This window comes from Tachypleus tridentatus, chromosome 13 (genome assembly GCF_004210375.1).
Source record: "Tachypleus tridentatus isolate NWPU-2018 chromosome 13, ASM421037v1, whole genome shotgun sequence".
Classification (NCBI taxonomy): Eukaryota; Metazoa; Arthropoda; class Merostomata; order Xiphosura; family Limulidae; genus Tachypleus; species Tachypleus tridentatus.
Window position 1 is genome coordinate 145399074 of NC_134837.1, and position 17814 is coordinate 145416887.

The 17814-nt window shown below is 32.5% G+C and overlaps 1 protein-coding gene across 11 annotated transcripts in view; it reads left to right on the top strand.

The window, feature by feature from the left end:
• LOC143239501 (potassium channel subfamily T member 2-like) overlaps window positions 1–17814 on the top strand; it is a 151978-nt gene that overhangs the window by 116555 nt on the left and 17609 nt on the right. For all 11 annotated transcript variants that reach the window (XM_076480632.1, XM_076480631.1, XM_076480629.1 and 8 more), the window contains 7 exons: window positions 3041–3276; window positions 4033–4219; window positions 4830–4935; window positions 5801–5973; window positions 6196–6267; window positions 10207–10341; window positions 14312–14423. In XM_076480632.1, coding sequence (XP_076336747.1) covers window positions 3041–3276; window positions 4033–4219; window positions 4830–4935; window positions 5801–5973; window positions 6196–6267; window positions 10207–10341; window positions 14312–14423 — 1021 coding nt within the window. The remainder of the gene's footprint in view (window positions 1–3040; window positions 3277–4032; window positions 4220–4829; window positions 4936–5800; window positions 5974–6195; window positions 6268–10206; window positions 10342–14311; window positions 14424–17814) is intronic.

The window sequence follows — 17814 nt, forward strand, 5'->3', positions numbered from 1 at the left end:
ATTTTAGCTTAATGATCTGATGTATATGTTTATCGGGGAGAGGTGTTTAGGACTCTCTTTATCATACATGCAGTACCTGGCTAGTTCGCATAACAGCTCATTGTTTCTCCAATTTTTATCGAAATATTTTATTGTACTATGTAGAAGTCTATCTCGTATTGTTTTGTATTAGAGTAATTGTGCGTGAACTCTGAGGAAGTGGTTTTGGGTACTCTATATGCTGTTGTAATTAATGTATTCTGTAATGTTTGTAGTTTGGTTTGCAGTTGTTTTTTACTTACGTTAATCCATGCAGGAGCTGCATAGTCTACAACTAGTCTTATATATGTTTTGTATATTTTAAGGATGTTTTCAGGTGTTGTTCCATAATTTTTATCAATTAGACTCCTAGCATAGTGGTTATGGTGCTTGACTCGCAATTTGAAAGTGGCGGGTTCGAATCCCCGTGAAACCAAACAGCCTCGCCTTTTCAGCCGTGGGAGTGTTATAATGGGACGGTCAATTCAACTATTCGTTGGTAAAATAGTAACCCAAGAGTTGGCGGTGAATAGGGATAACTAGCTACCTTCCCTCTAGTTTTACACTGCTAACTTAGGAACGGTCAGCACAGATAGCCCTCGTGTAACTTTACGCGGAATTCAAAAACTTCAGAAATTTGTATTAAAAAGAGCCCTTAAAAGAAAAACGTTTTACTCACAAATTTAAAACGAAACGGTTCAGCTATTCAGAAACTTTGATTGTTTGAACGTATAAAGCGATAATTAAAGATGAATATGTATATTTTGAAGATATTACTAGACTCAACAAAACCTCATTCTCAAAACTAGATAAAAGGTTTGAAAACTAAAATGAAACTACGTCTTTAGTTACCTGGTGAACACATAACATTATAATCTGAGATTAAATATCAGAGTGCATATATATAATCTAAAGTTAAAAATTAAATAAGTAAAGAATATCCCATATCAAAATACCTATTTATTTTGGGTGAACAAATCGGCCTGTTAGTAGCCCAGTATTGGATTACTCCTATTTTACTGTAGCCGCATTAGTACTATCATTATTATTTTGACCATTAGGTTATGAAAACATTTAAAGCCTGAATATTCTGACTTGCTACCAAACTTGCAAATATATATATATGTATGTATGTATATAGACATTTTTTCCAACACATCGAGTTGTTGCCCCCCCCCAGTAATAAAGCGATATGTCTACCGACATACAACGCCAGAAATCGGGTTTTGATATCCACGGTGGGCAAAGCACAGATAGCCCATTATGTAGAACAAACCCACCCGGCGGCTCAGTAGAAATCTGAGGGCTTGTTACAATATAAATCGGGTCTCAATACCTGTGGTTGACAGAACATAGATAACCCATTCTGTAACTTTGAGCTTGCTTAATAACAAACAAAACATACAAACAAATATGTTTAAATGAAACCATTTAGAGTGTTAAAAACTCATAAAGTTATAATTCTGTGGTTTTACAAACTCTTAAAATCAAATATGACCTCAATTCTTTTAGAAACAGACTGTTGAGCGTTTCTTGTATAACTAAGCATTTATGAAATAATAACTTAAGCAGGGATGTGAAACTGCTTATAGGGATGTGAAACTGCTTATATCAATAGAGCTGTCACAGCAACTTAAAAATGTGAATATTAATTTTTTTCTATGCAATCGGAGCTTAAAACAGATACAGCTTTTCGTTAGCATGCTGTTCGACAACATTATGTCTAAAAGATATTTTTATTTATTTAAGCATATAAAATTGCTTATAGAATACATCACTTCATAAGATAATTAAAATATATCATGCTTGTCATTTTGACTTCAAATTTAAACCTTTTTCAAAATAGAATATATTAGGAAGTGTTAGTTTACTTACGAAATTAATATTTTGAAAAATGCGTCTAACGTTTCTTCATAAATACTAAGTACAAAATGCGTTTAAGATATTTAAAAACGCTAAACACTCAGTTGTTATCTTAGTTTAATACTAAGTCGAAGAGAATGATGTTGTCCCCCGATAGTATAACGGTATGTCTCCGGATTTAGAACGTTATAGTTAAGGGTTCGATTCCCTGCGGTGGGCTCAGCAGATAGTCCGCTGTGGCTTTGCTATAATAAAACACACACTCGAATATGACGTGAAGCCTAATAATTAACTTCTAATACATTAATTATTTAATGAATGATTACTTCATTTGGTACATAAATAACAGTAAAGTATTATAATACACGGTAATAACGGATAAGATTAGTGACAATATTCTTTGATTCGATTCTTTTTACATAATACATTATGTAATCAATTTCACAGTTTTATCCATTCATTTTTTAAATAATATATTATTTAATTACTTTCACAATTTTATCCATTTATTCTTTAAATAATATATTATGTAATTAATTTCACAATTTTATCCATTCATTATTTAAATAATATATTATGTAATCAATTTCACAATTTTATCCATTCATTATTTAAATAATATATTATGTAATAATTTATTTAACTTTTTTACAATTTTATCCGCTCATTTTTAAGTAATATTTTATGTAATCTCTTTTACAATTTCATCCACTCATTTTTAATTAATATTTTATGTAATTTTTTTTATAATTGTATCCAATCATTCTTGTGTTTTTATACTCATTTTTATTGTTTTCAGTTTCTAGTCCATTTCTCGTATGTATGTACTGATGTTTTTAGTAATTTAAGGTATCATTTGTTTATTGTTTCCTTACTAAGTAGCACAGCAAAAACCAGGGTTCCGATACCCATGATTAGCAGAGTACATCTAGCCCATAGTGTAGCTATGTGCTTATTCTCTATTAACAACAGCAACCTTATCAAGTTTACAACCATTGTTTCTTTATCTTTCCACCATTTTATTTTGTTTTAACTCTAAATTATTTACTTCTCTAAGATTTTAGATGTTTTAGGAACCACCATTAAACAGCTCTTAATGTTTACTACATTCATTCCTTGGCTTTTTTTTTTTTTTTACTTGTATTACAATTAATAAAAGGTACGGAGTCGCTCTGGTTGGAATCCAAACACATATTCAAGAAAACCAACCAATCATGCTCAACCCTGGGCCTTCTTACATCATGAAAAGCACAGACATTTGTTTCTATATGAACATCACAAAGGAAGAAAACAGCGCCTTTCTGATAACTGAAAATCGCAATAAAAATAGAAAAAGGGCTTTAGAAGGTAAAGACCAGATATGCCAACGGAGAGACAAAGAAAAGAAGAAATCAGGTTAGTATACTGTTTTGTGAATACTTTATAAACTACCAAAGTTTATACCAAAACTCTCCGTGTTTGTGATTAATATTATTATATTAACAAAATACGCCTAAATATTAATATACTGGAACAAAAGTCGATACTTTAAAAAGCCGCATGTAATTAAAAATATGAGATAATCAGCTTCGCCCTTAGGCAGTGATTACAAAAAAACTATATCTGTTTAAGAATTTTGATTTTTATAGATCTTCCCCAATCTATTGTCTTGAAAAACTTATAAGACATTATTAATTATACCAGAAACATATCTTGCATCTAGTCTTAGAGTTCTGGTTTTCTCTACAAATTTTTGTTTAGACTCTCATTATTATTCTAACGCTAAATAACTGCCCTTGGAAGTTCAGCGATAAGCATTGTTGCTTATAAGACCAAAGTTCAGGGCTAAATCACTATTTTGGTAATGATAAAGTAAGTTAGCCCATTACGCAGCTTTGAGTTCAGCAACGAAACAAACATTAGGTAAATGCAAGCGATGAAAATGTGTATGTTTTATTTAAGTTGTACTTTCATCTCGTTTCTATTGTAGAAAATTGACAAAATAGGTTTGAAATTACTTTGAATAACAGCTTAAAACTTTATACGGAAGTTTAAACTTTGATATCACCTGTAAGTGCGATGATACTGTTTTACTTTTTTTGTCTAAAACTTTCTTAGAGCACCATAGATCAGGTTTATTTTAGTTTAAACTCTAATTGAAAACCGGTTTAGGAAAGAAAAGCCACCTTGACGTACCAAGTGAAGCATTTGTAGATAGTTCCAACACGAGATATCGTCGTCCCAGCATAGGTGCTGTTCCAGACATAGTAGAACAAAGAACCGAGGAGTTGGAAACCGATTTTAACACAGAGGAAGATTGTCATCAGATACAGTGGAGTGTTTCTGGAGAATATTGCGAGTATGCTTTGAATACTATTGCACAATAGAATCTGTTACTTCTAGCAAAAAATGCACACATCTATTGTCTAAAGAATTACCTGTTCTTATCTTTGATTTGTTTTAAATTTCGCACAAAGCTACTCAAGGGCTATCTGCGCTAGCCGTCCCTAATTTAGCAGTGTAAGACTAGAAGGTAGGCAGATAGTCATCACCACCTACCGCCAACTTCTGGGCTACACTTTTAACAACGAATAGTGGGATTGACCGTCACGTTATAACGCCCCCACGGCTGTAAGCTGATGGAACGATATTAAAATACAATAAAGAAAACAAATGAAGGATCCCTGTTATGCACCACTATCGTAGCTCATGCTAACAGAATATTATGTTTAACAGCAATAAAGGTAGTGAAAAGAAAACACACTAAATGGAAAACATTATCAAAAGATTTGAAATTAGAGAATTAAACCTCTTTAAGTTTCACGTTGTTTTCGGTGACTTAAGCCTAAATAATTCAGTAAAGTCCATATTCATTATCAGTGTTTTTTCATTAGACTTATTACTTTGGATTTATTTGTTTTCATAATACACTAGACATATAATGATATTTTTTGTTGCTTTTTTCGAAGAATCGTTAAGGGATTCCCTCCAGCTACCCCTTACATAGGAGTTAGCCCCACTTTCTGTTATCTGTTAAAAGAAAAGAAACCTTTTTGCTGCTTACAACTTGCTCAAGTAAGTGAGAAATCTTTGTAATTATAATCTATAGCAGGAAACTGAAAATAGTAATGGGTTTATGAGATACTTAATGTATACAACTGTAATCAAGTTCAGCTATCTGTAAGATAATTAATGTAAAAATAAATGAAACTAAATTCCAATTTCATTATTGTCAAAAGAGATTATTTAAATTGAAAAAGCCATTGCTTAACTTTCGGGAATTCTGAGATATTAAATATTGCTGTTTATTGTATATTGTGAATAAGTGTTTCAATTCATTTAAATTTGCAATAGACGAAAAACTAAGAGCATACTCTAACAAAAATGTTTGTAAGGTAGAAAAAATATAAATCACTTCCTTGGAATGTTGCTGTTAGCAAAATGAAATAACTAAACATTTCATAAACAATCAGAATCAAATATTACAACACGTTTCTTTCAGATAAAGTTATGGTTCATATATTTGTATAATTTATTTGGTTTTAAACGAAAAATAATCCCCATTGCTTAAATACATCTGATGGCTTGTAATTATATACATGTTGATTTTATTCTAAAATTATGTTTTATTCTGTGATTTACAAATTATTAGCTATTAAATAACTTAAAAGTAATGAATTATTAATCTCGTAAAAAAACATTATAATCTTATCTACATTGTTTATCGTGACTGACGAGAATTAATTTCACATAACGTTTAGGCTTAATCAAAATAATTCAAATTTCTCAAATACCTTCAAGAACTATCGGTTTGTTTAATTGAAATTTGAGCTTCATAAAACTAATATACAAAACGTTATGATAAAATACGAAAATAATTATTTATATACTTTTCTTTTTAGTGACATGTGGTGTACTGTCTTAGTTATTATTTTAACAGGTCTGTGATCACTGTTCCTTTCGTAATGCTAAAGAATACAATTGGAGTAATCCCTGTATAATTCTGGCAGCAGATTTCGCAAGCAATGGAATCTACAATTTCATCGTTCCACTCAGAGCTCACTTCCGGAGTCTTCAGTTTCTTAAGCCTATTATTTTGCTTTTAGAAAAAACGTATGTCTCATATTCACTATATTTTTTAAGATGTTGACAGTATTTAGATGAGTTTAGTTTCAGTTGTTCTCATTCACAATTTAACATATCTAAGAAATAGAATAATTAAAAGCTATACTAGAATTAATTGTAGTTCCTCTTTTGATAAATTATCCAAATAACTTATCATTTATTAATTTCCTTAAATTACCAACATTCTAAACAATTTATTTTTCATTACAGGCCTGATCCGGCTTTTCTTCATGCCATTTCCTGGTTTCCTTTAGTGTACTGGATGCAGGGCTCTATTGATTAGTAAGTTTTTCTTAGCATACGGAAAAAGAAAACTCTAATTACAATAAACATATTTCTTACTGTTTATTTAGCTAACTAACGTGATAAGTAGCTTCCTGAAGTAATCGTTTAAGTAAATATTGAATAAGAATTACATTATTAACTAAAAACATCCAAAATGGCAGATATGGTTGTGTTTTATAATATTGGTAGTATAAAATAAACCTAAATGTAACAAGGGTCACACCTAGTCTTGTAACAAAAGTAGTGGAAAATTTATATAGCTCTCAAGATAGTCCAGTGGCATTTATGCGGACTTACAACGCTAGAAACCAGATTTAGATACCTCTGGTGGGCAAAGCACGGAGAACCCACTGTGTAGCTTTACGGTTAATTACAAACGAACTTGACCTCCTGTAATTAAAACGTTGTGTGTAAACTGCAATAATATAGTAAACTACATTATGGTAATAAAGTAGTACATTAAAAACCAACGATTTGAAGCAGAGTGATATTTATTTTAGATATCGTATTTCGACGGTACCATAATTTGCCATCTTCAGGGTCTGTCCGTTTGTCTGAACTAGCAACACATACCAGAATTAGAAACATGTGCTAGGACAACAGAATACTTTGTTCCTGTCCACGCTAAAAGGAGGCTGCATTAATGCATATTCTGGTTTCATTTTCTAAAAACTACTTATCATAACCATTTATGTTTCATCGAACAGAAACTGAAATTGACCCTAACGCAGGACGCGTATAACATCACCTGATTTAAAATTTCGATTCTCGACTTTTTTATTAAAAAAAGGTCACAATCTTATACCTGAAATGTTTTGAAGTTTAATAATTGGTTCATAAAAATATTTCATAGTGTGCGTGTTTATGTATGATCGCCCGTACATTTTGTAACTGTTGAAGTATTCTTATGTCAATATTTAAAGCCAATTTGAAATATCTTTAATAACAATACGTAAACCTACTTGAAATACCTTATGCAAAAACATACACGAATACCACACCGTGTATTGTAGTTTCTACTCTTTTGCGTTTCATTTTAAATTAAAACGTGACACTTTAAAATATTAGTTGTATTTAGAAGACACTTAAAATCAAAAGTTATATAAATTATATTTAAAAAAGTACGTTAACATAGGTGGTTTCGCAAGGTATGTCTTTCTTCCTCATGGGTGAATTGAAAATGAAAGAGTAAGTTTGGTGGGTGATCCTTAACGACGTAAAAGGTATTTTTCGGACCTCATTGTTAAGCCCAACTTATCAGTTCTCGTACTGAACAAAAAACTTCTGGAATAACTTCTGGGAAACAAAGGTTATTTCCACACATTTATGATTGCAAATGTGAAAATGACTTCTTCTATGCTCCAAGATGCTTCTAAAATGTTAGTCTACTTAAAAGGTATTTAAAACGTATTGTTTAAACACCAAAAGTTGTTGCATCATTAGAAGGTATTAGTCTTTGGTTTGTTTCAAGTTAAGCACAACACTACTCAATGCGCTGTCTGTACTCTGCCCACCACGAATATCGAAATGTGGTTTGTAGCGTTATAAGTCTGCAGACATACATGAGTGCTACTAGGGAGCAAACCAATAGGTTTGACAAGTTCTAAAATTGAATGAAAGTCGTATTGAGATGTGAGTTGTTAGAAAAACAAATAGATCTGAAATGCTTTGTTCACATAAATTGACGTATAAAGGTGTAAAAGAAGGATTTCAAGTTATATAATTGTTGTCACTAAATCTAACTATATCTCTTGGATTTCAATGGTTCGTCACATTTCAACATTTATAGAATAACTTTTAAAAAGAATAAAACCATCAGCTGCTTGATGCTTTACGCGTCAAGAGTCTTGTGGTTTGAAGATTTATTGTTGGAACGTTCACTTGTAGGGTTTCTACAACTTCCTGTTCCTGGAACGTTCACTGAGTAGTAGGTGGATTTATATAATATCCTGTTGCTAAAACGTTCACTTATGGTTAATAGAATTTTACTAATATTCTAAGAGTAATATGTTTTTATAAAATTAGATCAATGGACATAAGATATTTCTGATATTATTTGAAGAAGAAAATATTGGTACATTTCATGAACATTGTTATAAACATAACCCTGATGAAGGGTAACATCATTCTACAGTACATAGAATTATATCCTTGTTGTAAAATATCGTGTTCATTCTACATTTTTATCGGGAATTTCACAATAAGATGTATTCAATAGGAATACGTCGATTTATTTAATAATGTGTGTGTTTTGGTTCGTCAATCCTAAACTGTTTAAGAAAGGTTTTGCATTGATTTGTGTTAGTTGTTTTTTATTTTGCTTTTACCAGTGTGATAAACAACATAGTGGTTTCTATAGCCTATTTGTTTAAAGTTTTTGTGACCTCAAGTCATTTTACACGTGACAAGGTTGTAACTTTCTTCACTGAAGTTACTGTGGACCACCAGATTTTACATACTGGCAATAATAAAGTTTATTTGAGGACAGAGGAAACAAAAGGTAGATTATCTGTTTTTCTCGGTTTATAGAAGTCAACACGAAAGCAGTATTGAAGTTATTCCATATCATCTGTCAAGCTAAAATAAAATGTGATCTATCTGTTGTTCGATATGTTTAATTGTAAACTAATAGTGATAGTTATATTTCAATATTACCCCTAAGAATGTTGGAAAAGTGAATAAGAAATGTTATCGTACACAGTGCTATATCTAGAGTGAAAACGTTTTTATTTTGCTTTTACCAGTGTGATAAACAACATAGTGGTTTCTATAGCCTATTTGTTTAAAGTTTTTGTGACCTCAAATCATTTTACACGTGACAAGCTACTCGAGGGCTATCTGCGCTAGCCGTCCCTAATTTAGCAGTGTAAGACTAGAGTGGTTATATTTCAATATTACCCTAAGAATGTTGGAAAAGTGAATAAGAAATGTTATCGCAACTAGTCATCACCACCCACCGAATTTAGTATGAGAGTCCAAAGTCTTGGCGATGCTGACTTTTTTTTTGTGTTTTGCTGTTTTACACTGGCCCGGCATGGCCAGGTGAGTTGACCAACAAATAGTCGCTGGTTCGATTGACCGTAATTATTATAACCGTTGGTAAAAGAGTAGCCCGTCGGCGGTGGGTGGTGATAACGGCTGAAAGGGCGAGCATGTTTAGCTTTGCGCGAAATGCAGACAATTCCATATAACGAAACCAACTTTTCATGTCCTAAAATTTTCACTCATCTTGAACTTCCATGCGGGGACAGGTTTTGTTTGTCTGTTTTAATTTCTACTGGGATCTACCGTCCCTAGCAGTCGAACAACTAGTCATCACCACCCACCGCAAAGTTACTTTTTTTTACCAACAAATAGTGGGATTGACCGTTGGCTGAAAGGGCGAGCATGTTTTGGTGCGACCGGGATCGAACATTCCGAGGCCCAGGTACAGGTACTATTACATTAATATACAAGAAATTTAGTAAACAGTAAAACGAAAAGGTATTCATGTAATTTTTCATAAGATTTCAATGAACTGAATACATACAGAGCGTCTTCAGAAATGTTTAGCGTACCTAGAGAAAAAGGTTTATAACTAACTAAAACATTTTGCGTATATCGACCGTAGTGCACAGAGATAACTTCGAAGTAACACGAGTCCTTCTTCACTGACTTTATTAGCAATATTAATGAAAGGTATGGTGACGTAAGAGAGAAGTGAAATAAAAACGACCTTTATGTGTTGATAAATGTAAGCACGTTCCATTTCTATTACTGTGTTTGCCTCAAACATGATAAGGAACCCAAAATGGCTATGTTTTTGTCTTTAACTTGATCAGTGAAACACCCTTTAAAACCATTTGGGTTCCCACTGATATATCTGTTTCACTTTTTGTTAAATTCATTGCTTTAACGAATTTGCTTGAGTTTGTAATAAATTTTGTTGTATTAAAGTTTAGATGACCTGTTGAAGGCGGGGATTAACCTAGCTGAGAGCGTGGTGGTGGTGAACAAAGAAAGTAGTAATTCCGCTGAAGAAGATCACTTGGCAGACTGTAACACAATAGTTGCTGTACAAACTATGTTCAGGTCAGTGTACGTGAGGTGTAATACCATTGTTGATGTACAAACGATGTTTAGGTCAGTAAAAATGAATTTTAATGCCATTGTTGCTGTAATAACCAGTTTAGGTCAGTATAGATGAACTTTAATACCATTGTTGATGTAATAACTATATTCACGTCAGTATTGATGAACTTTAATACCATTGTTGCTGTAATAACTATGTTCACGTCAGTATTGATGAACTTTAATACCATTGTTGCTGTAATAACTATGTTCAGGTCAATATTGATGAACTTTAATGCCATTGTTGCTGTAATAACTATGTTCAAGTCAGTATACTTGAGCTACAAGTTCACTTCAAACTTGGCCAAATAAAATAATTTAACTTTGTCAATTGCTTCTTTGGACTTATGTAAAGATAATTATACCAGAATAGTATAAATGGAATTCTACTAACGATTCAAATCTGAAACTATTTTTGTACTATTATAGAAAGCACTAAATTATTATTTTTATAATAGTAAATAAATAAACAGTTCAAGAAATAACATTATACTTCCTAGATTAAGATGAACAATTCCTCAGATTAAGAATGTTGAACATTTTTCATGCCACCAGTCAGCTAGCGTGTAATCCATAAACAAGTAGCATGTAATCCATAAACAAGTAGCATGGCTCCACTTATATGTGCAGATATAAATGTTACAGTTTTTACATTTCACCCTCATTCTCAAAACCAGAAGTTGTAAATCATGTGAACAAGTACAATGAAAAGCAAATTACTAAATGTATTAAAGTACATTCAGAATGTTGATAAACGTAAATACGATGTCTTGTACGAGTCTTGAACCCCACTCTGCTGATAATAAATTGTAATCATTTTTCTTTTGAAAGACATAACTCAGATGGCCAACAATATTTATTATATTAATCTCAGACCAACTTATAAAGATTACAAAGTACAAAAAGTGTATTATTACTCACTTTAGTGATGTAACACAAAGCAATATTGGAAACACATGTTACAAAAGTCTTCAACCCCCCTCAACTTTTACCACAGTTGATATAATTTCACGTAACTACCTAGGTACTGTAAGTACAAGTGGTTCTGTACAATTCTATAACACTATATTACAGAGACGTAAGAAAAGTACTTTATGTTAAATAGAGACATTACAGTTTATTTGAGTATAGTAATTTTAAAGTTAAATTTTGGTTTATTGTTACATATTGAGAATGATAAAAACAGAACTCTACAGACTTAACGAAGAAGATTGTTCAGAAGCACAATTCCGGGAAAGGCCATAAATCAATTTCAAAGGTTCTCAGTTTTCTTTCGAATCACCGTCCCAACAAACATGCTCGCCCTTTTAGCCGTGGGGACGTTATAATGTTTCATATTTCACAAGTTGTCCATATTTCTTTGCTACGATTTTATTAGTTTGTTTGTTTTTCATTTCTAAATTTTATATCCTGTCATACCTGCATTTGTTTGTATTGGATAATATTTTCGTTACACTGTGTTTGGTTTAGAGGTATAGAAATACACACTTCATTAGCGCCTGGTTGATGTTTCACTAATCATGTTAAACGTTTTTGCATATCTGGATACATTACTGTTCACTTACTAACCATCTATTGGTCATGGTTAGTATACAATATAAAGAGTACTTGTATTTAATTTATGTAGTGCATATTTGTGTATTAAGACGTTTTATTACTAGTAATAAACGACCTTATAGCACCAAGCTTTGTACTATTAGTTTTTTTAATTTTTTGTGTTTACGAAAAAGCTGTAAATCGAAACGATGAATATACAGTTATAGAAACGTAACAAATTTGGTGTTATTTATAAGGTCATTTATTTGAGTATAGTAATTTTAAAATTAAATTTTGGTTTATTGTTACTATTGAGAATGATAAAAAAAATATTACATTTGTTTATTTGAACAAATTATCTATTATACTGCTTTCCTTAGGAGGTGTACATATCTTGTTAAACATTTCAGGCTTCTTAAATAGTCACTAATACATGTTAAACAAATTCAGAATTTTATGAATTAAATCTTAAATTTAATTATCCTTAAAATATTTTAGAATTGTTTACTTTAAGAAAATAAGACATGCGCAGCACTGTAAGTCTAATATGTACGAGCATTTCATCTTTCAAATTTTTATTATATCTTAAAAATATTACACTAATTAAGATTTACTTATGCATAAGTACTGAAGGTACGTTTTACCCTCTGCACTGACTGGTAATTCCATAAAAAAAAATCCCTCTTCAACACGTCATTTATGTTGTTTGTTCATTGACAAGCAATTAACAGCCACATTTTCCTAAATGAATAATATTTCTCAACTAATTCCCACCTTTGGTATACTCTGATGACGTTTAGTAGCTGATATAAAGAAACTCGCACAGATCCTTCTGCTGGGTAAGCACTCACTGTCACGCCTATTTTAACTCTTACATATCCTTAATCTTGTTTATTATGAATTGCTTCTCTTAGCTGTCGTCGGTAATCTATGTAAAACAATGTCACTTTCTTTACTGACTGGCCATTCTATTAGAACACCTACACATACGGGAAAAATACAATACAGTGAACAAGAGTTCACCCAAGATGGGACAGGAACATCCAGAGGGTACCACTATACTAAAATTCCATGCTGTTCAACAAGAGTTCTTCCAAAATTGCACAGAAAATTCCAGAGTGTGTTACTATATTGGTGCTCATTGCTAATGAACAAGAGTTTTCCCAAAATGGGACAAAACATCCTCAGGATACTAACATATTGGAGCTCAGTGCTGGTGAACAAGAGTTCCTCCAAGTTTGTACAGGAAGAATCTTCAGCACATGTGTTTTCCAAAATTACGACAGTAGCTTCATTCATCTTGCATAAAAAAACTATTATCAAATTCCAATCAATTTTTACTTCGAACGTTGCATTTTCCTCGACTTTCTCTCATGAAAAATTCGACATATCTTCTCTACGTACTCTCCATATATGTCAAGTAAGAGATCTTTGATGATATTGTGAAGTTTATACCTCGCTGAGCACAGGTTTCCTTTGGGAGAGAATGTGGCTCAACTTTATTTATATCTTGTATTTGGCCCCAGGATAGCGAAATGGTTAAGGTACTCGACTCGTAATCCGAGGGTCGCGGGTTCGAATACCCGTCGCACCAAACATGCTCGCCCTTTCAGCCGTGGGGGCGTTATAATGTTACAACCAATCCCATTATTCGTTGGTAAAAGAGTAGCCCAAGAGTTGGCGGTGGGTGGCGATAACTAGCTGCATTCCCTCTAGTCTTACACTGCTAAATTAGGGACGGTTAGCGCAGATAGTCCTGAAGTAGCTTTGCGCGAAATTCGAAACAAATAAGTATCTTGTATTTATGACAAAGCTACTCAGGCTTCATGAGCCACTCCTAATTTTCAAACTATTGACAAAGGGAAGACAACAGTAAGTAGATCCCTTACAATGATCATTCACATTAATTAATTGGCTGTCACTCTTAAAACTTCCTCACAGTTTAAAGTGCGGAGAATATTTTACGACATCGCTCTGTTTGTAAATCTCTCTTACCAGCTCCTAAATCTGTAGTCCTAACAGATGTTCAGCCAGCGCCCCCGACTAGGTATTATAGTGGAGAAGATCGTTAAAGAAAGTAACCAATCAATGGAGATAAAGTTGTACATGTACAAAAGTTTCTAGTAGATCTAAAGTACCGTGGACACAATAACTATTCTACTGGAAATATGTTTAAGCTATGACAGCCTATACTAAAGTTGTGTTAAACCTACCATTACATCTACTACTCAAGGAATCTACTACTTAGTTCGTTCTGAGACTAAACAAATACTGTATTTTTCGTTCCTAATAGAATGTAAACCTAGTATTATTTACTTATTTAAACGTAATTTTGACTTATTACAAATTATTGCTAGTAAGTTAAAACTAAATGCTTTTTTTTTTAAAATCTTAGACTGTTTCCCAGTGTGAGGGTCATCACAGAATTAAGTCAGTCTAGCAACATGCGGTTCACCCAGTTTCGAGCTCACGACCTATATGCCCTTCATCTGTCCAGAATGGAAAAGGTAACACGACTTAGTTGAAAAATGTATTAATTATAGATATTTCGCCTTATTTAATAAGACAATAAACTTAATACTTGTATATTATTAAAAATAATTGTTGGAATAAGATGCAAGATTTATGGAACTGCTCCCCATTTATTGCGAAGGAATAAAAGGAACTAGAAAAGTGCAAGATTTTGATAAATTAATCTGATTCTTCTACGACTTAACCAATCAGACAGACCACCATGATAATCAGTGATGTCGAGAAACCCAATTGTTGAGAAATTTATATGTAAAAACGGCTCGTTTGGGTTGAGAAAATATTTTACATAGAAGAGCGAACAACGTTTCGACCTTCTTCGGTCATCGTCAGGTTCACAAAGAAAGAGGTAACTGACCGGAAGCTGACCACATGTTTGAAAGGGGTTGTGTAACTGGGTGTCGGAATATAGAGGGCGGTGTAGATGTTTTAATATATAATTTTATTTATTTTATTATATTAATATAGGTATAAAGGCGTTCCTTTATATTGGTTTATTTTGGGTTTAAGTTGTTGTATAAGTAAGGCTTCTTTAATTTTGCGTTTGTTTATGTTTGTTTCTTTATTTAGTATTTGAGTCTTTTCTATGGTTATGTTGTGTTTATTTGACAACTATATTCCGACACTCAGTTACACAACCCCTTTCAAACATGTGGTCAGCTTTCGGTCAGTTACCTCTTTCTTTGTGAACCTGACGATGACCGAAGAAGGTCGAAACGTTGTTCGCGCTTCTACGTAAAATATTTTCTCAACCCAAACGAGCCGTTTTTGCATATAAATTTCTCAACAAGTGGGTTTCTCGACATCACTGATTATTATTTCATCACGGCGATTGTACGAGAAGTGTAAGTTTGTGTTTTTCTCAGTATATTTGTACTTACCTGTTACCATTATGTCTGAACTAGCATACCGTACACCACTATTAACAGTACACGCTCACATGATCGTTAAGAAACTAAGAAATTTAAACCAACGAATCATTAATAGAAGAAATGACATTTATTTTATTCAACAATGTAGAAAGGAACAACTAACCCCTAATTTTGTAAAGGTAAAACTTTCAAAAAATTTTAATACATACACAAACATTATTCAAAATTTACAGAAAAAACTACTTAAAGCCATGTTGAACACAAAATACAAAGAACTCCATGACTTACAAAAACAAAAAATGAACCTAGACCATCAACTGGCATGCTGCATTAAACCAGAGATTTACGGACTTATACAACGAAACATAAACCAAATCAATACTAAGAACGACAGAGACAAAAGATCTGCCACAACAAAAACTAGAAAACTAAGATGCAAACAACAGAAAAGACACCAAAACGACAAACCGTTGACTAACCTCATAATTAACAGATCCGACCGACAATTAAACACAGACGAGATACATCTACTTAACAAAGGACTCAACTTCGCAATAGCACCTAGGTACATTCCAACCATAGAAATCAAAACATGTTTAGAAGACCTAGCCAGGAGACTTGTGATACTTTCTACAGAGAACAACAACAAGGAAACAACCAAAAACAACCAACAGAAAGAAGACAACTTAGATAATTTTATTGACATCCAACAGCCAAACTTCCCAGGTAAAATTACAAATTTATATTTTCCAGAAACACCTAAAAACAACATCTTAAACGATTTTTTCAAAGAATTTTCTCACAAAACCATCAACATAATTTCACAAAACAGAAAACTAAAAAACAACCTTACAAAAAGAGACATTAATTCCATTAAAACCTAAAACAAGACAAAACATAAAAATTCTAAAAGCATATAAAGGTAACGCTATAGTCATAATGAACACGAATGAATACATCCAAAAAATGAATAGCATCTTATCAGACACGAACAAATTTAAACCAATACACACAAATCCAACAAAGACACACGAAACGCAACTGAACAAAATACTACTACAAATGAAAAAACCCAACACAATTTCACAAACACTTTATTCCTACCTACGTAAAACCGACTCACGCACACCTCAAATATACGGCATCCCCAAACCTCATAAACCAGATTGTTCATTACGACCAATAATGTCCACATATGAATCGTTTAATTACAATCTTGGTAAATACATAGCATGGGCATTCTCCAAATATGTATCATCAGCCAGCTCATTCATCAAAGACTCTTTTAATTTCAGTCTAATCTAAATCAACTTAATCATGAAGCCTTAATGGCCAGTTTCGATGTTATATCCCTCTTTACAGAAGTTCCAACCACTGAAGCCTGCAAGATAGCCTTAGAACTCTATATCCGAGACCCTAACCCAACCATAGAAATTCCCAACAACCAAAACTATATACAAACAAATGGCCTAAGCATGGGCAACCCAGTATCACCAGTTCTAGCCAATATTTTTATGACACAAGTTGAAACACAAGCAATTAACACAGCATTACATCCACCACTATACTGGTACAGATATGTAGATGACATGGTTGCGGGATTCAGATCTACAGAACACATACTTAATTTTTTCAATCACATTAACTCTATACATCCCAACATTAACTTCACATGTGAATAGGAAGAAAGCAATCAAATATCATTTCTTAACCTCAAAATTACAAGAACCGACACACAATTCAAAACAGAAATCCACCGAAAAATCACCCATACTGGACTATACATTCCTTGGGACTCAGCACATGAAACAAAACAAAAACTCAACATACTAAGAAACCAAATAAACACAGCCATAAAACTATGCTCACCAGATAAAATTAACGATGAATTAGACAAAATAAAACAATACTTCATCAACATCAATAAGTTTCCTCCACAAACCGTAGAAAACATTATACGCACACTCCTAGACAGAAAGCAAAATCAACCAACAAAAGTAAATATATCTCACGAATCAAAAAATCAAGAAACCATATACTGCTGCATACCATATATTCCCGACATCAGCAGAAAAATAACCAACATTTGGCAAAAATTAGTAACAAAATATGACATTCCAGTTAATACCAAATTTATTCAAAAACCAGGCACAAAACTGAGGTCTATACTATGTAAAAAACTACACTGACAAACACCACACCAACATTATTTACAAAATACAATGTGATAACTGCCACGACTTCTATATTGGAGAAACAAGTAGAAAAATGGAAACCAGATTCAAAGAACATAAAAAGTCACCTTCACACGTTTTCGAACACTGCAAGTCAAATAAACACAACATAATTATAGAAAACACTCAAATACTAAATAAAGAAACAAACATAAACAAACGCAAAATTAAAGAAGCCTTACTTATACAACAACTTAAACCCAAAATAAACCAATATAAAGGAACGCCTTTATACCTATATTAATATAATAAAATAAATAAAA